This window comes from Argentina silus (assembly GCF_951799395.1).
Source record: "Argentina silus genome assembly, chromosome: 3".
Lineage (NCBI taxonomy): Eukaryota > Metazoa > Chordata > Actinopteri > Argentiniformes > Argentinidae > Argentina > Argentina silus.
This window is the reverse complement of record NC_139657.1, coordinates 7,002,471-7,027,470: the sequence shown is the minus strand read 5'-3', so window position 1 is coordinate 7,027,470 and position 25,000 is coordinate 7,002,471. Positions and strand designations below refer to the sequence as shown.

General features: G+C 44.6%; 1 protein-coding gene across 1 annotated transcript in view; it reads right to left on the bottom strand.

Moving 5' to 3' along the window:
- LOC310801683 (leucine-rich repeat and fibronectin type III domain-containing protein 1-like protein) overlaps positions 1 to 25,000 on the bottom strand; it is a gene marked incomplete at its 3' end in the record, with an annotated part of 99,549 nt that overhangs the window by 2,828 nt on the left and 71,721 nt on the right. Inside the window, exon 3 of the mRNA XM_083665761.1 lies at positions 2,660 to 4,033. Within this exon, the coding sequence (XP_083521887.1) occupies positions 2,660 to 4,033 (1,374 nt within the window). The remainder of the gene's footprint in view (positions 1 to 2,659; positions 4,034 to 25,000) is intronic.

The following is a 25,000-nucleotide window of genomic DNA, read 5'->3' as shown; positions in this document are numbered from 1 at the left end:
TGTGTGTGTGTGTGTGTGTGTGTGTGTGATAAATAAAGTGACAATAGAATAATAGAATAAAATAGACATCTGAAACATCATATACAGTAAGAACAGTCCAGTATGATTTAACATCCCCCAGCCTGACTCAGATCATCCCGATCGAGCCAGCCGGAGGAGGAGTCTTATTGCGGCAGAACACGCAGACTTATTGCCAATTAATAGGTACTGTTCCCAGGAGACAAGAGGAACTGAGAGATATGGAAAGAGTGAGCAAGAGAGAGAGATGAATAAATACAGAGATAATAGGACCGAGGAGAGAATATTGAGAGGGAAGCTGACACATCCACAATCCACATCTTATTGTATTCAAAGGGTGCATTAGGCATTCACAGCCCCCGCACCCCACCTTGCCCCCCCCCGCCGCACCTCTCCCATGCATCGCTCCCCCAAAAGTCTATATAACTGTCCATCCGCAGGGATCAAGACTCATGTGTGCTTAATTGATTCAAAAACACATTCCGATTACTTTGCAGCGCCATAAAGCAGGGGAGTCTCCCTGTGCTTTTTGCATAATTAACAGCAAATTGCTTTTCAGACGTGCCTTTTTTTCTCTCCTCTTAATCCATCCTCGGGGATAGGCCTCAAGTTAATTACACACTAACGGGACTCCTTCAACAGAGAAATCACACCGTGGTGAATGTCGAAAAAAGGCCGCGGCTGAATATTAAAAGAAGATTCAATAGATTCATTTCCATCTTTTTACGACTGCTCTCCATTGTGGGCCTCGGCGATAATCCTGTGCAGAATATGCTTCTGGAGAGAAGTGAAGGATGCCTGCAGTGCTTCCACTACTTTGACTGTGTAGGCTAATAACAATGACTAGGAGACTGTCAACCCTTCGACACATTGTGTTGATGTTTTCCTCTACACTGCATATCCAAGAAAAATGGGCCGTTGAATACAATCTAAAAGGAGTCTCGCTCAAGAGGAGAACATTGCCCTCTGAGACGAGGGGGTGCGCATTGGAGATACATAATGGCAAACGATTCTGTTGTGGTTATCACTTTGAGCACTAAAGCAATATTTTTTTTATTTTTGCACTTGATCCTTTGCAGACACAAACAGAGGGCTGTAGCTACTGTTTGAGTGACCTGCATTTCTTCTGCTCGTGAATTGGGATGCTTAGGGTATTTTATGCTTCATAAAACACTCACTGAAATTGGTAGATGCGCAGAAATCACAAGTCCCAACATAAGGACAACATTAAAGCTTTTAATTTTTTAAAGCTGAGGTGAAGGGATCAACTCAACTGTGTATCATTTAGATTAATTTATCAAACATTGCCTGTTGCAGATTGTACTTTACTTATTTACTTGGGTAATTTGTTGACTGCAGCGAAACACAACAACCTAATTCCTTTGGATGCTGATGGAAACATTATGTTCTCACTGGAGGTAATACCTCTATGTCCATGACTTGCAAATAGCCACAATCACTGTAAAGACTGTGCAGTAAGTACAGTCGGTATTTATAATGAAAGTTATTCAAAAAGGAGTCAGCATTTTTTCTAAACCCTTCCATAATGCTCTTGTATCATGTCAGAGTGAGACATTGCAACATCCAGTATCAGGGTTAACCTTTGATACTCTCAAGTCATTGGAGGCTTGCCCTTTGATACTCTCAAGTCAATGCAGATAACATTACACATCTGATCAGTAAGGTTGATATGCATCTAGACCTCCCTATCAGCCCTGTGAGGGTGATGGATGGTATCCAGTTCCCTGCGTAGTATGGGCCTCCGTCTATTTCATTGCCAGACCCATTAGGGCTAATGGCTGCTGTATAGTGTGGTTGGTATGTCGGTAGCTATATGCTTTTAGTCATTCTAAACCATTATATCAGAGCTTGGACATCATAAGGGATCATGCTTGTGCATTTCCACAGCTTTCTCAGTGACTTGTGCCAAAAAAGTGATGAGTAACCTTGCACTTAGGTTGTTTTGGGGTACTTAATTCATTATCTAAGTGATTGAGTGCCTGTCTGGACAAGGCAGGGATCAATTTTTAGATAATGTACTTATAAAGTAGAACAAGGAAGTATAACAAGAAAGAGATGTATGTAATGTAAATGTGATGGCCACCATTGCTTTAGGGAGAGTCTGTCTCATACGTACAATTTTCACGCCTTATGAATGCAGGTGATGCTGTACATCAGTGTTTCCTTGGGTTTTTAAGTTGTTTATTGAATGTTTGCCAATGAGTAGTTTATAAATCATGATGAACCGTTACTTGTAACTCATTTGTTTAGATTCAATTGTGTGAGTGTAGCAAACACTTACTGGAGCACAGGATACACATCAGTGTTGTGGGGGCTCTTCTATTCCAACAGCAATTAGGTTAAGCAATGAGCACTTTAGCCGATGGCACTGATATGCACATACAGCATGCACTTTATCTGATGTACCTTTATGAGCGATAGGATTTCTTAATGATGAACTTTTGCTGTGCTGCATTTTCTTTTTTGTAATGTGTTATAGCCTATGTTTGAATACCTACCGAATTTCCTTTATAAATGCGCTCTAATTTTCAGAACACAACAACGTATAAACCCTTACTTTAACCGTTTATAAATGCATTCTACCTCCTTGTATGCAAGACCTGATGCGCCCAGCACTCACCTGTAGATGAGGATGTCGTCTGTGGAGCTGTTGTACTGGATCTGATACATGCGCACCCCAGGGATGTGGTTTTGGGGGGGCCAGCGGATGGTGGCTGAGGAGGAGGTCAGTTCAGACACACTGACCCTCTGTTGGTCAGTTCGGGCATTGCCCCCGCTGGCGTTGGACTTGATAGAGGTGGGGATGTCTGAGGGGCCCGGCTCAGGCTCCAGCTTGGGGTCAAAGTGCGGTGAGGGGTTGACCACCAGCTCCACGGGCGCGGTGGCCTCGCCAGCGGCGTTGGAAGCGATGCAGGTGAACTTCCCAGAATCCTTCACGGTGGTGGTTAGGATGTCCAGAGAGCCATTCTCATAGCAGATGGTGCGCGAAGTGTTACCGATGAGCTTCCCGTCCGGGCTGACCCAGTGTGTGGAAGGTTCCGGGTCACCCACCGACTTACAGCGCAGACTGACCTCCTGGCCCTCCATCACAAACATCTTGGAGGTGTGGCGCGTGATCATGGGCGGCTCGCACACAAACTCCTCCTCACGGATGGTCCAGAAATACTTCCCCGCCAACTCTCGGGGGGAGGCGCACGTCTCCAGGTCGTCCTCCCGGGTCAGACGCCTCAGCCACACCAGCTCACAGTTACAGTGGAGCGGGTTACCACCGAAACTCAACACCAACGCCATCAGAGGAGAGCCCTTCATCTTGGCGTAAACCGGGATCCTCAGGAACAGCGGGTCTGGCGGGATCTTCTTCAGCTTGTTGGATGTCATATCCAAACGTGCCAGCTTGTGAAGGTTGGAGAAGATCCCTTCTGGCACAAACTCTATCAGATTATGGTCCAAGCTCAGAGTATTAACACTAGCCAGCAGTCCTATGGTCTCCCAGGGGATATTAACCAGATTGTTGTAGGACAGGTCCAAGTCCTCCAGGGTCTCCAGGAAGTCCTGGAAGGCCCCCTCGGTGATGCTGTGCAGCTGGTTGTTGCTGAGGATCAGGTGCCTCAGGTTGACCAGGCCCTGGAAGTGCGTGTCGTCCAGTACGGTGAGCCGGTTGGCATCCAGGTGCAGAGCGTGCAGGTCCTGCAGGTCGGCGAAGGCATAGGGCTTGATCTGGCTGATGGTGTTGCGCGACAGCGTCAGGTGGATGAGGCTGCTCATGTTGGCAAAGTCGCGGTGACGCAGCGTGGTGATGAAGTTGTCCATGAGGCGCAGCTCGGCTGTCTGCCGGTCGATGTTGGGCGGCACGAAGAGGAGGCCCGTCTTGGCACACAGGACCGTGTAGGAGGGCAGGAGGTTCTGGCAGGTGCAGCGCTTGGGGCACAGCATGGCAGCGGCGGGTGTGGCGAGAAGGGCAAGGCAAAGAAGTAGGCTCTCCATGGCGCAGGTTCTATAGGGGGGTCAGGAGAGAGAGGAAGATGCTGTTAGCAAGGAACATTCAAACCTCTTCTCTGATAGCCTTAATGTATGTCTGTGAGTCTGCATGAAACCATAATACAATACCTTTATCAGGTCACTTAAAATGTAGGTATATGTCAGTGATATCATCTTGAACGTAGCACTACTTAATCTAGTCCATACTAATACTTCTTAACGGCGCCCTCTGATGAAACATACTATAGTTCAGTGAGATTGTCATGGGAATTGAAGGTGGTTGGCTGAAAATAATATTCAAAATTGCGGAGGTGGCAAGAGAAGCTATCAGCACTGCTCCCTTGACAGTATACTCTATTTTCACCGCAGCCTTGCCACCTCTAAGCCAACACATCTGACACCCGATCCCTCTATCCGCACCCTGAAAGATAATTTCACAACACCATCCCCGGAATATGTAAATATGCAAAGATTTCTCTGGAATAGCTAATGGATATCTGATACAAGATGCTTTGTTTATTGTTTGTGCATAGTCTCCCATTTTCATTTCAACGTTTACATAGAAGTGCATGAAGGTAATTATTTCCACTGCCAGGGAACCCACTCAGAATATCAAGGAGCTGCTGAGGGAAGATGAAAGAGAGACTGTCAGGAGGAGTGGGGAGGAGGGAGGGACTAAAACATTTCCATGCACAGTTACAGCTCTCAGCCAGGTGGTGGAGATATTGCGCCACACACACACACACACACACACACACACACACACACACACACACACACACACACACACACACACACACACACACACACACACACACACGTACAGACACACACACACACACACACACACACACACACACACACACACACACACACACACACACACACCAGACCAGGAGGGAGAGAGAGAGAGACCTGCTGTGCTAAAGCTAGTCATATATCAGAGGCCCAGAAAAAGACACTGCAGCTCAGTGACGCGCCCAAGCAGGGCTAGCCTGCCTGATCTCCATTATGCTAAGAATGAGCAGTCTCAACAACGCCTATGAGAGAGAGAGAGAGAGAGAGAGAGTGAGAGAGAGAGAGAGAGAGAGAGAGAGAGAGAGAGAGAGAGAGAGAGAGAGAGAGAGACATTATCCAGACAACTAGCTAACACAAGGAACGGTATCGACAATGGCTATTCATGCCAATGGAACATTTGCTACATACACATAATATATCTATGTAGGGGAGACCGGGGACAAATGTAACATTTTTTTGCATTCAACTCTATTACTTAGAGACCACTCTACTTAGACCAGTAATTAGTTTTACATTAGAATCTGTCCACTAATCATTCATACAATGTACAGGTCTCTTAAGAGGACGCTTTGATCACAGTATTCATTTCACTCTGAAAAAGTTGATGTTACATTGTAACAGTAGGCAGGGGCAAATGGAACACATTTAAAACTGAGGATTGTGTAGTCTAATGAGATAAGAAATCGATTAATATCATATCATGAACCGTATAGTCAACACTTAAGCCGAAATGTCTAGAATTAGCGACACAAATCCTGTTGTATCTCTTTAATTCTCCTCTTCCGCCGTGAAAACCTTAGAGGCTGGTGGGTACCCTACCCTGATGGAGCACTTCTTTTTAATGAAGTGGTACAATGTCACATGACAACTGTCGTGTGTATTCATAACTGTACAAGCTAGGATTCATTGAAAACTTTCATCAAAAAGTTTTCATCATATCCTTGAGACAGCAGAATAAAAATACTGTAATCAATAAAAGTAATACCACTGAAACTATGTTTGTGAATGCATCCTGCAGAGGGGGAGAGATCTGCTTTATTTGTTGTAAGACAGGTAGAGAACACAACTGAGCATGTACAGGATGAGTGTCATCACTCCAACTTGTTTCTGATTAGAGAAAATCAGGGTGTTACAATTGTCCTCCGTTATATTTGTCCCCCGGTCTCATTAATGGACTAATCAGATGCTTGAGTCATTCATTTTAATAGGGCGCTGTGCACAATCTAAATAGCCACTTCCTACAGAGCTATGAATCATATTTAAGAAACAATCATTCAATCCACCATTGTATGTCCAATTCTGTCGCAGCATGCGATTAAGTGTCCTATAATGAGCAGCACAGCATGTATAACTCAAATGAAGATACCATGAAAAGTACACCATGTCACTGAAAGTTTTGCTTGGCAGTTTTTGTAATTACCTACATTGTCTGGTGCAAAATGGTATAAGAGGGGTTATTTGTTCAAGGGCATTTCAATTCCTTAGTAATTGAATGAATTGAGGCAACATGATATGCAATAAAATGATTTTCTGGCAAATCCTAGTTTTAAAATGAATGGTGCATTTCAAATGTAAAATGTATTATTCGAGAAACCGCCTCAGAGGAACACATTTCGGTAGGTAGAAGTATTAGGCTGCAAACGTATGGGTTATAGTAAAATATTCATACTGTAGACAGTTCAACGCCCTTCAATACTTTTCTCCACACTGAACACACAATATCGACTAACGGCATTAATATTTCAGAGAGGAGAGGGGTTACAGGACAATTTCTTGACAGAGGGAGCAATGTGGGTAACCTCTCTCTCTGTTAGCCATTTAATAGGAGGCCGACAACGCCAAAGGTAAACATACTCTCAGACATCCACCAGGCACATAATAATAACGTCTTACAAATCATTGTACAAGAAGTACCTATGTAAGGAGGTTGACAAATCCTTACAAATGCGTAGTGATGAAGGGTGGGTTATGGATAAGTGGGTAGGGTTGGATAAGGGATTACAGGGTCGAGAATGCTGTGACATGTCAGTGACAGCCATTGATGTTTACAATGGCATTTCCATTTGAAAAGGAAACGCAGTGGAGCATTCACACTGAACATGAGGTGTAGTGTTGGCGGGTGCAGGAGAGATGGAGGGACACAACAGGTCCCACCGCCACCGTGACCCGGGGCCATAAAAAGATGCTGCACCCAGCAAACTGGAGGAGACAGTATACTGCCTTCAGAACATCATCAATGCTAATCAACGGCATCACAGAGAGGAGGAGGGGAAGATAGTGAGTATGTGTGTGTGTGTGTGTGTGTGTGTTTGTGTGCTTGGAAAACCGAGAGAGGCAGTGAGAGAGAGGGAGGAAGGAAGAGAGGAGGAGATGAGGAGAGAACAACAGAGAATGGGAGGCAGGGAGAGAGCGTGGGGCTAGGAGTGGTAGATGAAAGCAGAGAGAAGAGAGAGAGAGAGAGAGAGTTTGGAGGAAGAGCTGACACTTCCACAATCCACTCATGTCCAGAGCACAATAAAAACAATAACATATCTGAGTGTGTCAGTCACCCACCCCCCCCCACCCCCCCCCCCCCCACGCCCCGCGCCCTTCCTGGGAGACTGAGAAAATGAGAAAGGGAGATAGAGAAAGGAGAGAGAGGTAAAGGGAGATGGAGACAGAAAGAGGGAGAGAGGAAGGGTTAGGGAGAGAGCGATAAAGAAAGAGAGGGAGGAGAGGGAGAGGGAGGGAGAGGGAGGGAGGCTGGGAGGGAGGGAGGGAGGGAGGCAGGGAGGGAGGGGGATAGAGAGGGAAACTGAGGGAGAGCTCATTTGTACTTTACTCAAGGCCTGAAGACTACTGTTGCCACCTTACCACACATAGCCATCCTTTAAAAGGCATCAGTTAGTCTCCCAATACCAGACACATCAAACAGGACAAGCGGCCCATAAAAACAACACAGACAAACCACTCTATCTCTCTCCCTTGTGCTCTGTGCGTGGGTATACCATCAGCCACTGTGCTCAGCAGCACTGCAAATATGAGTAAGTAGGGCATCTGTATTTGAACAAGGCCCTGCAGCCCGCGGTGTTCTCTCCCCTGTCCCCCCTGGGACACACGCCGCTGTCACTGGGGCTTTCCACAGCTACTGGAGGAATCGACTCACTGAGCCTTACTGAGCGCCACGCTCACCGCCTGGCAGGGAAAGGACACGCGGCGGTCACCTAAGGCACGCGGTCCTAATGGCACGCACGCAATCACACTCACACACCTCCACGAGCCCCTTTACACAAATGACCCGTGTTATCCGGACATCAGCAGCAGCACATCAGCAGCAGCACATCAGGAGCGCACAAGCCAATCGTTCGATACCCCAGCAGAGCGCAGTCGACGCAGAAACACTGGAGGTTCATAATGGTCGGCCAGCCGGCCGAGACGTGATGGCATGGGGCTACCGGAGAGAGGAAACACACACACACACACACACACACACACACACACACACACACACACACACACACACATACACACACACACACACACACACACACACACACACACAGACACACACACACACACACAGCAGCAATAGCGTTTTACCGGTGCACTGAAGAGTCAAATGCTGACTAATTGCAGCATGTTGCCTTTAAAGAGGAGATGGGGCGGATGATTCTCTGTGCTTTGGTGGCAGGCGATTCGATTTTTTAACAGTCGTTCTTCTTCCAAAGCTCCCCTCATTTATGTCTGATCCTTTTTTTTCCCTCACATATTTGCATCAAGGTTTTATTGATTTAGAAGGGTAGACGATGTTAGCACGGGAGGCAGGGCGGTGTGGGTATTGAACTGCAGGGCGGTGTGGGTATTGAACTGCAACTGTTCCCATGTTATTTGTTTACCAATACGGGATATTTGCTCCCTTCTTTACACATAATCACATGTTATGTGGCCTGAATGGAAGTCCACCTGGCTAGACCATGGTCCAGATGTGCACCCAGGAATTTGCTTTGTTAGCTTTGTAATCATCACTTCTCATTGTGCGCCACTAACCTGTAATTGCTAAGTGCAGATTGAAAGGGAGAAATTAACAAATGGTGCACATACTGTACCTATCTTTGTTAATGGGTAATGTTTTCTTTTATTGTTTGTCTCTTGCTCATTGCTGGTGACCATAAATGTAATTGGCTATTTTGATTTGCATATATCATTAATTTTTTCACGGTGTTGTGGTTAAGAGTTATTTTTTTGTTTCAGTTTTATTTTGGTGATATTTTGCAGAGGCATAGCAGCAGTGAGTGGTTTAAGTCTCCCTGGGGTCTCATTCCACGGGACAGATGTTACAATCCTAGATTAAAGTCGTCTACAAGCTCACCGGAGAGTTCTTAGAAAACCCATTAAGTAAACAAAGGTGTACGCTGGAGGTGAGGTGCGTTGATTGTGATGCACACATTTCTACTAACCATCTTGAAAACACACCCTGTCTGTACGTACACACACACACGCACACACATGTTATAATTCTCCTCACACATCTTCAGTCAATTCCTTATATAAGCATAAACATTAAATGCACTGTAGTCACAACTTTTTCATTTTAAAACAAACATCCACCCACCCACATGTATGCGTTATACATCGTCACATCTGAGATGTCTGTGCACACATTTTATTCAACCTACTCAACCTAAACACACCCATACGGAATATTAATTCAATATCCAAGCACAAACATGTGCCTCACATGTATGTAAATACACACACACACACACACACACACACACACAATCAACCCCCCCCCCCCCCCCCCCGACTCCATTGCACACCTTTCGCTCCGGTATCAGATTGGCGACTGTTGCCGATAGTTAATAGGATTTTGTTGTTGAGGCACGAAGCAACATGGTAATCCACTCAGAAGTGCCAAAACAGTTAATGTCATTAGAGCTAGTAATTACTGCATGATCCCCTGTCGTAAGCTTTAACGGCATTGACCTTTCTCTGCGTAAGCTGGGGATACGCCTGCTCCATCTCCCTCTCCCGCCCGCTCCCTCTGTCTGTGCTCTCACGGACTGTCAATGCAACATGATGATGCATTCAAGGGGCGAGCCTCAGGGCTAATACATACAAACAGATATGAACACACACACACACACACACACACACACACACACACACACACACACACACACACACACACACACACATGTGCAAACTCTCCATCTCTCTCTCTCTCACACACACACACACACACACACACACACACACACACACACACACACACACACACACACATTCACTCACACACTGCTGCGTTGTCTCTGACGACATTACGGCTATCACAGTTTCTACCCGACCCCACAAGCCAACCTGAACCCCGACATCCCAACATAAGAAACCCCCCCAAAAAAACCCCGAAAAATCCAAAATCCAAAACAGGTTTCTTCAAACTACCCCTCTGCTGAGCACAGCATAGTTCAAAGCCTTTTTCTTTTTCAAAGAAAAGCTGTTCAAAGACTGAAACCCAGTGGTGCAGAGCCCTCTCCACTACTCTTATCCACTACTACTACTCTTGACTGGACCTCCACTTCAATGGCTGAGGTCTGGTTGTGTTGTGGTTGCGATAGTCCTGATGATGGCTGTACACCTGACGTGTTCACAGAGAATGTGGCTTCGCCTCCAGGAGAGAGGCAGCCAGGCTAGCAGACACCCGCCAGGCAAAACATACCGACTTGCCCGCAAGAAGGGTCAACAACAGGGTGCTCTTTCCTCTGCAATGAAAAGAGGAAAAATTACTAAAAAACATTGGGATGGACTCAAAATCTGACCTATGTACTGACAGGGTTTTGCAGCACACTCAGTTTTGACTGCTGCTACAGTAGATTTGTTGGGCTACTGTACTGTACAACATAGGTTCCACTCAGCACTGATGTTGTTTAGGATTCACACCCTCTCTCAAACAGCCTAATACTGACTCTTGGCAGTGGTGTAGGGTGCATATTGAAACAACCCTGTTAACATTGATGGGATGGTCGACTCTATTAGTACTACGGTTTGTGCGCTTGCTTTCGGGGCAGGAGGCCCAGGTTCATTTTAAGCTGTAGAGTGGTGTGATACAACCCGTTCGCTAAAATATCTTTATGCCAGCGCAGTGCTGCTAACATACGTACCTGATACAAGTCACCAGGGTCTTGGAAGATAATAAGCCCAGCTGATGAGTTAGCCTAAACAGGGAACATATCTGACCATAGCCCCATTGATTACTGATTCAGGCTGACCCTTGCAGTGCTGGAACACCACATTTAAACCATACATCAATGTTCCTGTTTTCACATTATTCACATTACTTTGCAATAAAGTTGGTCATATTCATGTTTGGGTACATAATTAGTCTGTACCCACTCAAGTAGACGTGCCAAATGGCTTTGAGAAATATTCAATAACGGCAGACAAATGACTACAGGCAAAACAGCCTTTTTCAATGCAATGGCCAAGGGACACAACATATAGAGATGCAAATATTACGTATTCCGGCAGGTTTTTATGTGAGCCCCGTGAGCATCAGTTACTGCAGTGTGGATGTGCAGTGATTAATTGGAATATGGCTCTGGGCACTCAGCCCTGCCAGCTGGATGTGCAACCATGGCTCTTTATGACAATATATTAGGACTTTGGCTTTACGTCTCAACAGGGCAATGAGAACCAAACAGTAAAGTGTCTCTACAATCGTCTGTATATTTAGGAAGCTCCCAAATAGGTCCATCGAAATATATTCTAGCAGTACCCTTTGTGATAATGAAGGTGGTTTGGATTATAAGCTTGCATGATGAGTAACCTGACCTGAAACATGAAGACTTGTGTTAACTCCCCAAGCTCATGCAGGCTTTAGCTCAGCTGGCTAACACAGTCTAGTGGCGTGCAGGAGACCTTAGCTCAAGCCCAGTTGGTCACACTTGCTCACCCAGAGATGCAAGCTCCAGGAGACCTTAGCTCAAGCCCAGTTGGTCACACTTGCTCACCCAGAGATGCAAGCTCTCATGGTTGTTGTTCACTCTTTTGTTTCACAGTGAGGTGCTGGGTGCTATATGATTGCTATTTGCTTTTCTTCCAATGTTAGACAAGTCCCTTTGTTAGACAAGTACAATCTGTGGAGTAAAGCCTTGACAAAAACAAAGTGAGGATGTGAGGGCAGAGATGCAGCTGGGAAACATCACCTCATATAGGGGAGAGAGGGGAGAGTTCTCTGTCAGCATTATTTCCATCACAGTGGAGGAGGCTTTTGCTCTGGTGGTAGTGATATCACAGGCGAGTGCCCCTCAGCCGGGAAAAGGACGGGTACTATCTTTTTACATCCTGTGCCTTCAAAGGCTGCTATGCTGTGGTTGGCGTGGATAGGAATGCTAATGTGTGATTCGCCCCGAGTCGATCAGGGCTCGGAGAGCCACAGCTGAGACGGAAGCAGGGGAGCTGCCACATTGCACACTCCCTTTCCCCCTCTCTCTCACGCTCACTCAATCTCTCTCAAACTCACTCTCTTCCTTTTTCTCTCTCTCTCTCTCTCAAACTCACTCTCTGTCTTTATCTGTATTTTTTCTCTCTCAGACACACACACACACACTCTCTCTCTCTAAAACACAAGTGTAGGGTGCAGGATATTTAAAAAAAAATAATAATCCACCCTGTGACTGGGTTTGGGCATGTAGCCGGTTAGCATTGCCAAGTGTTGTTGCTGGATCAGTTACAGATCAGTGCTCTGTTAGGTTTGGGTTCGAGGGAGGGCTGGTTTGGTTGGTCCTGGATTGGGTCCCATTCTCTCTAGCCTCACTGCTAATAGACTGAGGTGACTCAGGGCCCAGTCAATTTGTGTCTGCCTCCCCATTCCCCCACACAGCTCTGTGCCAGGGATAGCATTACCTCTACTCCCACACACTCTGCAGAATCAACACACTTGCTCATGGCAACACATACACACTCTTGCTTTGAAGAGGTGTGTGTTTAGACTCAAAGTAAAGCTTAAGCGGCGCTCTTGGTTGGAAAATTTAGTACATTGGCTAACCTCCTGCATCTTGCAGACTAGAGGCAGCCATCATTATTTTCCCACCCTTTCTATTATAAAGCGGCATTATGTGTGGGGGAGGACAGCAACGTGATTTGGACCCCGCTCTGCTGAAAGGCCCACTCTGGCCTTCACGGTGTCAACAAGAGTAGACAGACAACATTCCAACAGAGGCACCTTCTGCCTTGTAAAGGAAACAGCCTCTCCCTACTTGCAAGCAATGGTCAGCCCCCAAACCCCTGTCAGATCACTCTGTTCTTCCACCTCGGCTGGCCGCCTGGCACCGCCGCCACTACAACGATGCAGTTCAGTCACAGCTTTTCACTGTCCTGGTGCCCCCGGTGGTGGAATGAGCTTCCCACTGCTGTCAGGACTGCAGAGTCACAGTTTTGCTTATGATGACTGATGTATAGATGATTCACTTACTTTAGACAAATGTACTTATTGTAAGTCACTTTGGATAAAAGCGTCTGATAAATGTCAAAAATTTAAATGTTAATGCCTTGTGTTCCGAAAGAACGCTGAATCATATTCAATTCTTACCCAGGGTTGTGTCCTCTAAATCACTGCGGAAAAAGGAATGGGTCTCACATAATTGTAGCTACCATACCGTCATTACTGTAAACCTGTATTCCTATTTTTATGCTTAAGTGAAAGCGTCTGTCTGTGATATGACTAAGATGTTTTCTTGGTAAGTGTCTGACATTGATGGTGCTAAAAGCATGTTCTGTCGAGAGGGGCCTGATTTCTCAGATGGCTGCTTCCCTCCCAAAAGAAAATAGTTTTTTGTTACTAAGGCAAGTGCCTTATATTATATTCATCATGTTTCTTTAACTGGATGCATTCCATGTTCCCCCCCACCAAAAATATTGCATGACTTGTCACACGAATATATTACATAACATAGGTGATACATACTGACACAATTTCACCATAACATGATCATGGTTGACCACTATATCACAGGCTCCTTTGATCATTATAACATATTAGTTAGGATACTTCACACAATGAGTGGTGGTTGTGCATTCATGCCCACACATAGGCTCTCCACAGACTCTCCAGTGCCCCTTAGCATGTCCAAGATGTGTCTGGCCTCTCTGACAACTGGGCGGTGAGAGGACTTCCACTGGCTCCCTGGCTACATTCGAGAGACAGTCCATTCTGTATTCCGTCCCCACATGACTCATGGAGATACAGATGATGGAGAGACTTGAAAATCTCTTATCCTTTTTCTCGTGCACAGAACATGTTTAGTGATGAGCCAGTCCTTCCGAAGCACCGTCTCTATTCAACAGGCATGGGAATGAGCCGCATTATCTGGTCTGAAGTGGCCCTCTGGATCCACTGGAGATATTCAGAGAATTACTTCTATTTATCATCTGTCACCCAGGGAGGTGTTGGCAGATATGGAGCAGCACTCTCAGGTACACCTCTCTGTCGACCAGGGATTGTCCTTTACCAATGCAGTATAATGTACAGCAGATCGGGAGGATGTGTTAGCTAGCTGGCTGCAGTGGAAATTTCCGCTCGGTGTGTTTTCTCTAGACATGACAGCGTGTAGGAAGGAGGAACATATGCATAGGGAACAAACAACAGCTGACGCAGAGGATTTGACCTTGGGAGAGACAGTCTGGTGTGTCGGAGGGAGGCCTGCGATGCTGACAGGTGCCACACAGGTTACAAAGCCCGTTCTTGTTTTTGCGGTGCTCAGGCACACGTTCAGAACACATATGTCTCCGTCAGGTATAGCTTTAAGGTATATGTGCTGCTTACCTAAATTGCCTTGGGTGACCGAAATCCGAAATATGATTGGATTGATGTTCACCACTACTCCTCGTTAAACGTTAAACCCTTTTAAGCCAAGTCTTGGACTAAATCACACTTTCAACTGAGACTTCATTGGAGATATTCTGCATACGCAGCAAAGATAAATGAGGACCCAAGCAATTTCACATTGGCAGACTACAACATATCTCAAAGTTAAACACTTCAAGATACCTCATTAGTGAATGGCTTTGCATGACAATTTTAGCTGTAAGAAGTGGAGCTCTGCATTAATAGACTTGCGCACACTTCAGGCCAATTGGTGCTGGATCAACCACCACAACATAACACATGCATGAACATGACTACAGACGTAATACAGTTAGAATCAAACAAGAACAACATCATATTGGTTAGTGAGATCATGCAACACAAAGAATGTAAATGCCATACAGGAAAACACTGCTTGATCTGGTGAAACTCACACACACACACACACACACACACACACACACACACACACACACACACACACACACACACACACACACACACACACACACACACACACACACACACACACAGCAGCAGCAATAGGATTTTACCGGTGCACTGTCAGGTAGTAAGGTATCTGATGAACATACTGTACTGATATGTACTGACACTGCACAGAGCAGCGAAGAGGGTTGAGGTACATACTGCAGCAAACAGTATTTTGGCCTGACAGGTGCTCTGGTTGCCCTCAAGCAGCTAGCAATTACACAGTCCTGATGCCTTGTGTCCATTTTGGTGCTGTTTTTTTTTGCAGACTCACCGAAAACTTTTCAACAGCGGTTTGCAATACGAGTTAGAGTTAAAATACCACACATTTAATCCACATGAATGCCAAGCTAATCCATTAAGCCAAGGCGTGATTAACAGACCATTATTACTTCCAAAATGCAGCCGAGATGGTAATAGAAATGTTTTGGACTCATTCAAAATGATGCAATATCCGTTAAAGGCTGATTTGATTAGCCTTTCAAGAATAATAAGTGCATAGCCAGGCAGACAGCTGAGAAGAGCCAATCTCCAGGGACGGGGGGCGGGCTGTGCCAAGGCAACCCAGGTAGGAGACCCAGAGGCCCGGCTGAAGTGTGAAACTCTCAGCCCTACTGTTTAACAATGCCAGCCAGCTCCTCTCAGCCCTACTGTTTAACAATGCCAGCCAGCTCCTTTCGTGCCACCGTACCAATGCAGTCCAGGCCAGGCAGTATATCATTGCCCTTGGCTTTTTGTCCTTTTGTCTCCTTCACCCCCTCATTAAATTAATTATCTAGCTTCGTTAATCCAAATTAACCTCGGTACTAAAAAAAAGTAGCGACTTGGGAGAATAATGCTACAGCCCGATAGTTATTGATTTCATTTTCATTCCTACCCCTATACTTATCTCTCTTTGCCTCTTTGGACTCTTCGGTGTCATTGTGATTGGGGACTCTTTCTTTGCAAGCTAAAGAATTCCAAAATGATACAAAAGTACTCCTTCATGTGGTATACTATACCAATTATCAAGACATTCAACTTACAGTATATGCATTGCCATTGAACACAATTCTAAAGTGTATGCAAAGATAATAATTTACCTATGGCATTTGGTCTTATTAGTGCCAGACAGTATTCATATGTACCATCCTTATTATATTTTACGGCTAGTGAAGTCATTTTTAAACATTTGAGCTCATACTGATTTCCCCTTGATGGCCTATAGACATCCATTTATCTTTGTATGTTTACAAAATAAATACCTTTACAAGCTACCCGACATCCTTTGTTCTTGATGTGACCAGTCCTATAACCCTCACTGTGACTTGTGTGTCTAGCATGTGTATGTCCTGTCTGTATGTAATGAGGCAGTTGAAGCAGCCCAACCACAGGGCCATAAATACATGTTTGTCATTTAGGTGCATTGGTTTGTTTGTCCTCCTTCTGTAAGCAATCAAAGTTATGCCAGCCGTGTTAAGTCTGTCTCTATGACACCTTCAAAAGAGGCGGCTCAATATATCGAATGGAGACAGAGACACTGCCCTAATGTCTGCCTTCCCCTGGAATTATCACTGCATCTGCTCTGGGCTTGACAGGGAGAGGGAGAGGCGATGGAGTAGTGCTGATCGCTAACCTCTGTGCACAGATTGGCCAGGCCTTCAGTACATATCCTGTCTGCCCGACCAGCCATCCCTCTTTGTCTATTTGGATTTTGTCGGAGATGGGAAATTATCTCCAGTACAGGACTTAATTGAATGTTTGAAATTATACATGAGCTGCCCTAGGCGTTGTGACAGCTCCAAAACAGCAGCAGACACCCAGTAAGCTCAGAGAGATTAAAAGGAATGAAAAGAGAGGAAAAAAATGGAGAAGAAAATCACGTCTATTTGTCTGTCTTAAATTAGCGTAATGTCGCTGGGAAATAAGCGCTTTGATAATTCATGTAAACATTTTGAGGACTAAGAACGTTGACTCAGCAAAAAATAGGCTCTTTGTTTCGATCACAAATCAACTATGCATCTTTGCAGTATGTTATTGACCGCTTTGCGCGGTATCATCTAAAACCAAGGCATGGCATAACTCAAGGAAATTTAATTTATGAAATATTCTGTGTAACATTGTGGAGAATATGCATACCAGGGAGTTAACATTGCTCATGATGAAACTATCGGGAATGCAGCGCTACAGAGGACAACAGCAGATAAGACAAATAAACAGAGATTTCAATTGCTGGCAGGAGGCCCACAGAACACACACGAGGAAAAAAAGAAAAAAAGAGCAAGACAAGCTTGAACAGGTTCCTCTCTCCCATTAGACCAGCCTGGACACGGTCCTCTGGACAGATGATAGCAATTATCACTCCAGGCTAATTATGAGAAACATAGCAGATAGGTCTTTTCAATGGCAGGTCCAAGTCTCTTGGTGCCAGAACAATGTTCACACATTAATCTTCAGGAGGAAAAATCCCCTGTGGCATAACGGCGCTTGCCTCCAATGGCAATGCCAATAATGAGGGGACAATATAAGAGAAGATATTAATTGAATTATGGAAATTCAATGTCAACTTCCCTCCACCACCCACCTCCCTCCCCCCACCCTTCCTATCTAGGCTCCCCTAAGTGCATATTCTCCATATCTAAATGGAAGCCGCTGCATGATTTCACAGGCGGGAGTATTTGTGTGAGTTGAGGGAGGAGCAGCAGGGGGTCCATGCAGGCTGACATGCAGAGCTCATATTAGGGAATGCAGTGTGAATAGGATGGAAGTGGGGGTGGTGGAGGGGGGGGGGGGAGGGCACAGGGCTGTAATTACGAGGATCTGTGCCCCCATTGGGATGGCCATGATGGAATCTCGGCAGGCTCAGAACACCATGCTGTAATAATGACATACTGGAGCTCCGGAGTGTTCCTGGAGCCCAGCCAGCCAGTGACTGCACAACGCCACAAGCACAAAACTAAACTAAATAGATCAATAAACAAATAAATAAACCGGGAGAAATAATAAAAGTTTGGAGGTTTTTCTTGGCAGGACGAAAAAAAACCCATCAAGCTCAACCAGTCATGAATACCAGCCCGTCGACCCAGAGTTAACAGGTCATGAATCTCTTTCTCAGTATTGCACCTGTGGTGTTGTGAAAGCGCACTTAGTTGATGGCCCCTGTCATGGTTTCTGCATCATTTTGTTTATAATACACATTGAAATACCAATGGCATGTTATATAACCTTGCAGGTGGCCCGTTAAATACCATAGAGCGCCATGGCGTCTCCAATAGATCCACAGGCTACTCTTGGAGGCTCTGTGACTCATCCCTGCTCTATCCGCCTGATTGTAATGATTATATTAAAACCACTCTCCTCGACGTGGAGATAATACGCACATGGCACGGACCCATTTCTGAAAATAGCGTCGTAGGGACGAAGACGATGACAGCAGTGGCACAGCAATGGTGGTGCGGGGGAGATAAGACAGCCGAGGATGGAGGGTGTAGGGGAGTGTTGTGCAGGGGAGGCTGGTGGAGGACGGGCTCATTGCAATGCATGGAATGGAATGAGGAATGATATCAACGTGTTTTCATTCCATTCCGTGCATTATAATGATCCTGTCCTCTGGTATCTACCTCCACCAGCCTCCCCTGGTGTTGTGGTGCTACACAAACAGTCTCATACAGTCTCATAGAGAGCCGTCACGCAGAGTCTCTCGTGTCTCTGTCAGCCCAGCAGTGGTCTCCAAATTCCCAGATTACAGCTCCAACATGAACAAGAAAGCTCCACTGTTCTCCCGCTCTCTCTCTGTTAGGGAGAATAATTGCATTTGCAAAGTGGTTTCAGTGCTCCCCTGGATTCTTCTCCCATAAGTCAACTTGTCTCACTGTCTTCTCACATACACTCTTCCTCCTCTCCTCTTTCATCTTGCTTCGCTCTCCTCTCTTTCTTTCTTTTATTCTTTCCGGATCATCCATGTCTGTAGCCCTAGATTTGTCACAAAAAGCTACACCCTGGAGATAGAGCTGACAGAAAGGAGACAGACAGGAGGATAAGTCTGGCGATAGGCTAGTATCTATCCTCCAAATAAAACATCCCTCCACAAAATCACAAGAGGGTGTCCTCTTCCCCCTTCATATTTTCAATGATTGTCACGATTGCTCTCAAAATGTGTCTTTCCTATTTTGTTTTGATTGAAACATCACAAACCCCTGCTATGATGCAATCTGTCTGCCCCAACCCCTCGCTGTGCCTCTCTGTAGACTCCTCTTTAAGTCTTCATTGTGGTGAATATGAGTGCTGGATCAGTGAGGGAAAAATCAAGCCCTCGTGGGCTGGGTTGATGCTGGCTTCATCTGGGAGGCAACCAACCCTTGCTCATGCATCGCCTATCAATCTTAAGAGTCCCTCATCCACACTCTCTCCAAGAACTGCAGCCACCCACCCAGCGACAGCCCTAAACCCTGCCAATCCATGGGCCAGTGGGAGGAGAGAGGAGGGGGAGGGAGGGAGGGAAACCACTCCCATGGTTCCTGTGTTGTTGTTTTTGTTGTTATGCATATAGGAGATGTGCACATTGACATGGAAATAGGCAGACAGAAGGTAGAGTCCAAGCAGGCCCTCGCTTGCCAGCATTCAATATTCGCACAGTTAAGTGTATGCTCACATACACACATGCACGCACACATGCACGCACACATGCGCACACACTCACACACACACACACACACACACACACACACACACACACACACACACACACACACACACACACACACACACACACACACACACACACACACACACACACACACACAGAGACCCCATACCCAAAATTCAGAGAGCGTTTGAGTGTCTTGTTGTCTTGGCAGGGTGGCTGAAATGGCAGATGGACTGTGCTGATTCCTTCTCCCCTATGGTTTCCCTGGTACATTCAGGCAGTAGGAATGATCTTTGCGTCTATAAGCCAGTCCAAAACGTCTCATGTTGGAGTTCAGGAGATGAGGAAATGTCCCTTGATTGGTCTCTTCACCCAAATCTAGGATCTCTCAAATCCCTGTGATTTTTCAATAAAAAATAAACTGTTGTGCCTCTATCATAACAATAAAATTAATCTCATTGACATAAACAGGGGGATAGTTTGCCAACCTGCAAATGGCATCCTGTGTACATGTGGTTTTTGAGCCAACTGGCATACATGTGTAACCAATACCCCTCCCAAAAAATGTATTGAGCGAAATTAAAATCGAAAGCTTTCCAAGAACTCCAAGAACAAATGGTCCTTAAATCACTGGAACAATTCGTTTGATGAACTTTGTGACAGGTGAATTCCCCTTGCTGTACCAATAAAAATATCCTTGCACATTCAAACACCCCATTCAAGTCAAATTACTTTATGAAATGGATAAAGTACTTTAATTGCCCAAGAGGCATCGAAGCCGAGCCTCTAGTATCTACAAATGCCAGACAACATGACAGCAAGCTTGCAGGGAATATACACTACCATATAAAACTCCACCCATGCCTAGTTTGCAGAGAAGGGTGTGTCGTCAAAATATGCTAATGCAATATCAGCACCTCACGCCTCAATTTTCAAAAAGACATATGCACATGAATAAATATTGTTTCTTATTGTCAGTAGATCCGTTTTATAATGCCCTTGAGGCTGGAATTTATCATTAATATTGTCATTTGGTATGAGCTCATGTCTAACAACTCCTACCTGTGAGAATATAAAATGTGAAATATTCAAGGATTTCCTCTTCCTCTTCACCCTGGTAACACTGACCATACAGTATAACTAGCATCTAATTCCCTAATTTTAATTATCTTTTACAGACAATCAAGTGAGTGAAGTGTACATTAGCTAGAACCAGGGGCAGTTGATGGCCAGCCATGCTATTTAAGGGCAATCGGGTCGGCTACCTCAAAAGAATGTAACCTTGGTCACTCAAGCGAATGTTCCTGCTTAATGGACAAGACTCCGATTGAATTGTACTCTACATTTCAATCCCTGCAGTTTAAAGACTGGGTCTTCTACTGTACGAGAGAAATGAGAAGCACCACAAAAGCACATAATATAGTTAACCTACAGGTATTATGTTTGAAATGACATAAAGTATGATGTGTGTATGTGTGTACAGTAAGTACAGTAAGTATGTCTTAACAACTGTGTATGAACATGTCCGTCCTTAAAGGTGCAGCATGTAGTTTTGCTTGTTGCTGCCCCTGCTGGCGACACAGAAAATGTACGTTCTATCTACATTTTCTAATAGCGGCAAACAGGTGCATATCCTTGTAAACAAACCAAAAGTAAAATAGGTATATAAAGGTCAGTGTTTGACCACGACACCAGATTTTAGAAAACACTTGGTTTGAACCAATAGAAAACTCTTCACTGAACATTCTTCATCATGTGATCTCATTCCTTGATGGCTACTGATTTATCATGGCCATTAAGCACTATTTTAAAGCGTATATCTACATACTGGACCTTTAATGTATGCAGTTTCATGTAAAACGATCATAAACACTGCTGCAGTTCTACAGACTGAAAAATCGCTTGATCTTTTTGCAAACGAGGGCTCTTTTTTCCCTGCATGGCGCTGTTGGGTTTTTAATGATGCCCACCTCTCGGGGACCCGCCTCATTCTGCTGGGACTTACATGAGAGATTTGACGGTAACAGGGCATGCGGTCTGTTCAAAACAAGGATGTCAGCCAGGCTCTTTTGATTTGATAGCACTCTGTTTCACATTGTTACAAACACTGGCAGCGGTGATGTTTACTTCCTTTGAAGCCCTGGCAAGGCAGGAACAAGAACAAGAACGAGATAAAAAAGAAAAATGGTGGTCATTGTCACTGCTCACTTCAAAGCAGCATTCTGGACATCAATCAAGTGTTTGCTCTATTCATGCTCTATGTATGCATGATCTGTGGTCAATAAAGCTGTTGGCGATGTCAAAACCTTGTGATTTCTGAACCAGTTGGTGACAGATGAATTAGTATTGATGTGCCAAGTTTGTGTGGGGATGTGCTTCACTGGGAGATGGTCTCTGCACAGAGTGGGGTAAAACGACGGAGCAGACAGAAGGAACAGCTCCAGTTATCCTCCATTGGCTTCTTCATCAAACTGGAACACAGTGAATGGCATGAGGCTGTCTAGACAGAGGCAGAGTTCTGTGGATTGGTTTGATGTATTTATAACCCGTGTGTTCAGTTTTCTGATATGGATATCTGAATAATCTATATTTTATATATGTGTGTGTGTGTGTATATATAGACACACACACACACACACACACACACACACACACACACACACACACACACACACACACACACACACACACACACACACGTATATATACACACTCACAAACACACGTATATATACACACTCACAAACACTTTTGGAACACTATACTAATACTGGGTAGGGCCTCCCTTTGCTCTCAAAACAGCCTCAATTCTTTGTGGCATTGATTCCACAAGATGTTGGAAACATTCCTTTGAGATTCTGGTCCATGATGGTCCATGATAACATGATTGCATCATGCAATTCCTGCAGATTTTTCAGGTGCAATTTCAAGCTGTGAATCTCCCGTTCCACATCCCAAAGCTGTTCTATTGGATTCATATCCGGTGACTGGGAAGGCCACTGAAGAACACTGAACTCAATGTCATGTTCATGAAACCAGTGTGAGACGACTTTTGCTTTGTGACATGGTGCATTATCATGCTGGAAGTAGCCATTTGAAGATGGATAAATTGTGGCTACCTCCACCAGGAGAAGGTGTACAGGTGTTCCTAATAAAGTGTTTGGTGAGTGTATATACAGTGCCCTGCATAATGGGACAGGTAGGCGAAGGAGGACTTCTACAGTGAATGACCAAAAAATGCTCAAGAATGAAACTGTCCCACATATCGGGAACACTTTCCAGGAGGTAGGCGAGAATGTGTCAGAGACTACCATCCGCAGAAAACGTCACTAGCCAAACTACAAACCACTAGTTATCGTCAAAAAGGTTGGTCAGGTTATAGTTTTCTAAAAAGTACTGTACCTAAAAAGCCTGCAGAGGTCTGGAAAATGGTATTGTAGACAGATGAGGTGAATATTATGTATTATGTAATATCTACCAGAGTGATTGCAAGTGGAAAGTTTGGAGAAAAAAGGATCTGCCCAAGATTTACAACATACCACCTCATCTGTGAAACTTGGTGGAGGGTTATGGTTTGTAACTGCTGATGACAGCAGCAGAATGGATTCTGAAGTGTACAGAAACATCTTGTATGCTTGAGTACAAGCAAATACCTCCAAATTCATTGGATTGCACTTGATCATACAGTAAGACAATGACCCAAAACACTTCCATAGCAACTAGGCCGTTTTTTTCAGGGTTAGTCAAGTCAATCTTCAGGTTTAAATCCAATTAAACATACATTTCATTTCCTGATGATAAGATTTTAGTCCTCAACGAACTCAAAACAAACAACAACTGAAGATGGCTGCAATACAGGCCTAGCAGAGCATCACCAGAGAAGATACAGTGCCCTCCTTATGTATTGAAGAGGAAAGCTTTCTGTCTTCTTTTAGCTCTATAATCAACAATTTGGATTTGGAATCAGACAATTACTATGAGGTTAAAGTAGAGATTATTGGCTTTAATTCAATGTTTTGTTTTTTTCAATTTGGTTTCACCATTTTGAAATTACAGCCCTTTTTATACATAGTCCCCCTATTTCAGGGAACCAGTAGTATTGGAACATTGGTTTGACAGGTGTTTCTGATACGTCCGGTGGGGTTCTGTCACATACTGCCATCGCAACTAGGGAGTTTTTCAGGGCCAAAAAGTGGAAGGTTCTTGACTGGCCAAGTCAATCTTCAGATTTAAATCCAATTGAACATGCATTTCATTTGCTGGAGAGGGAATTTAAGGCAAAAAGACCTCAAAACTAACCAACTGAAGCTGGCTGCAGTACAGGCTTGGCAGAGCATCACCAGAGAATACCCCCAGCATCTGGTGGGGTCAATGAGTCGCAGACTTCAAGCAGTTTTTTGCATGCAAAGGATTGTCTACAAATACTAAACATGAGTGCTTTTTTTGGACAATGTATGATTTTTTCCAATACTTTTGGAGCCCTGAAATAGGGAGACTATGTATAAAAAGTGTTGCAATTTGGTCAATACCCATGGTCAAATACCCTTAAATAAAAGCTGAGAATCTACACTTTCATAGTAATTGTTTAATGTCAAATCCAAACCTTTGGAGTATAGAGCTTTTTGTATCAGAGATTTTTTTGTATCAGATTTAGTGCAAAGTCAATCAGTCTAATCAGGCTGTGGGATTAAAAAAAAACCCACCATAATGAGTTGTAAATAGTGATTTGTAAATATTGATCTGAACTGATCAAACATCTTGTTCAACAACTAATCAATCAAAGTGATCAGACAAATCCTTCCTCCACACAGTGAATACCCACAGGAATATAACTCGAAAATGTCTGCATGATGTCTAACCCTCTTTTTCAGAAGGAAAAAAAATCCATCCACTGTCCCAAACCTCAATATAGACATTTCTCAGTGCTCTGCAAGAGAAGTGTGGCAATGCTGCACATGTACTGATCAATACTCTGATCAATACTCTCCCTGGGGCTTAAATTGGAAAACCTCAACGATCTCTAAGCAGGAAAGGACTAGTATAAGTATTCACACAAGCATGCACGCACAAACACACACACACACACACACACACACACACACACACACACACACACACACACACACACACACACACACACACACACACACACACATATACACACTCACACACAGACACACACACACACTGAGACTCACTAACAAGCAACTCTCCCACCACCTCACGTC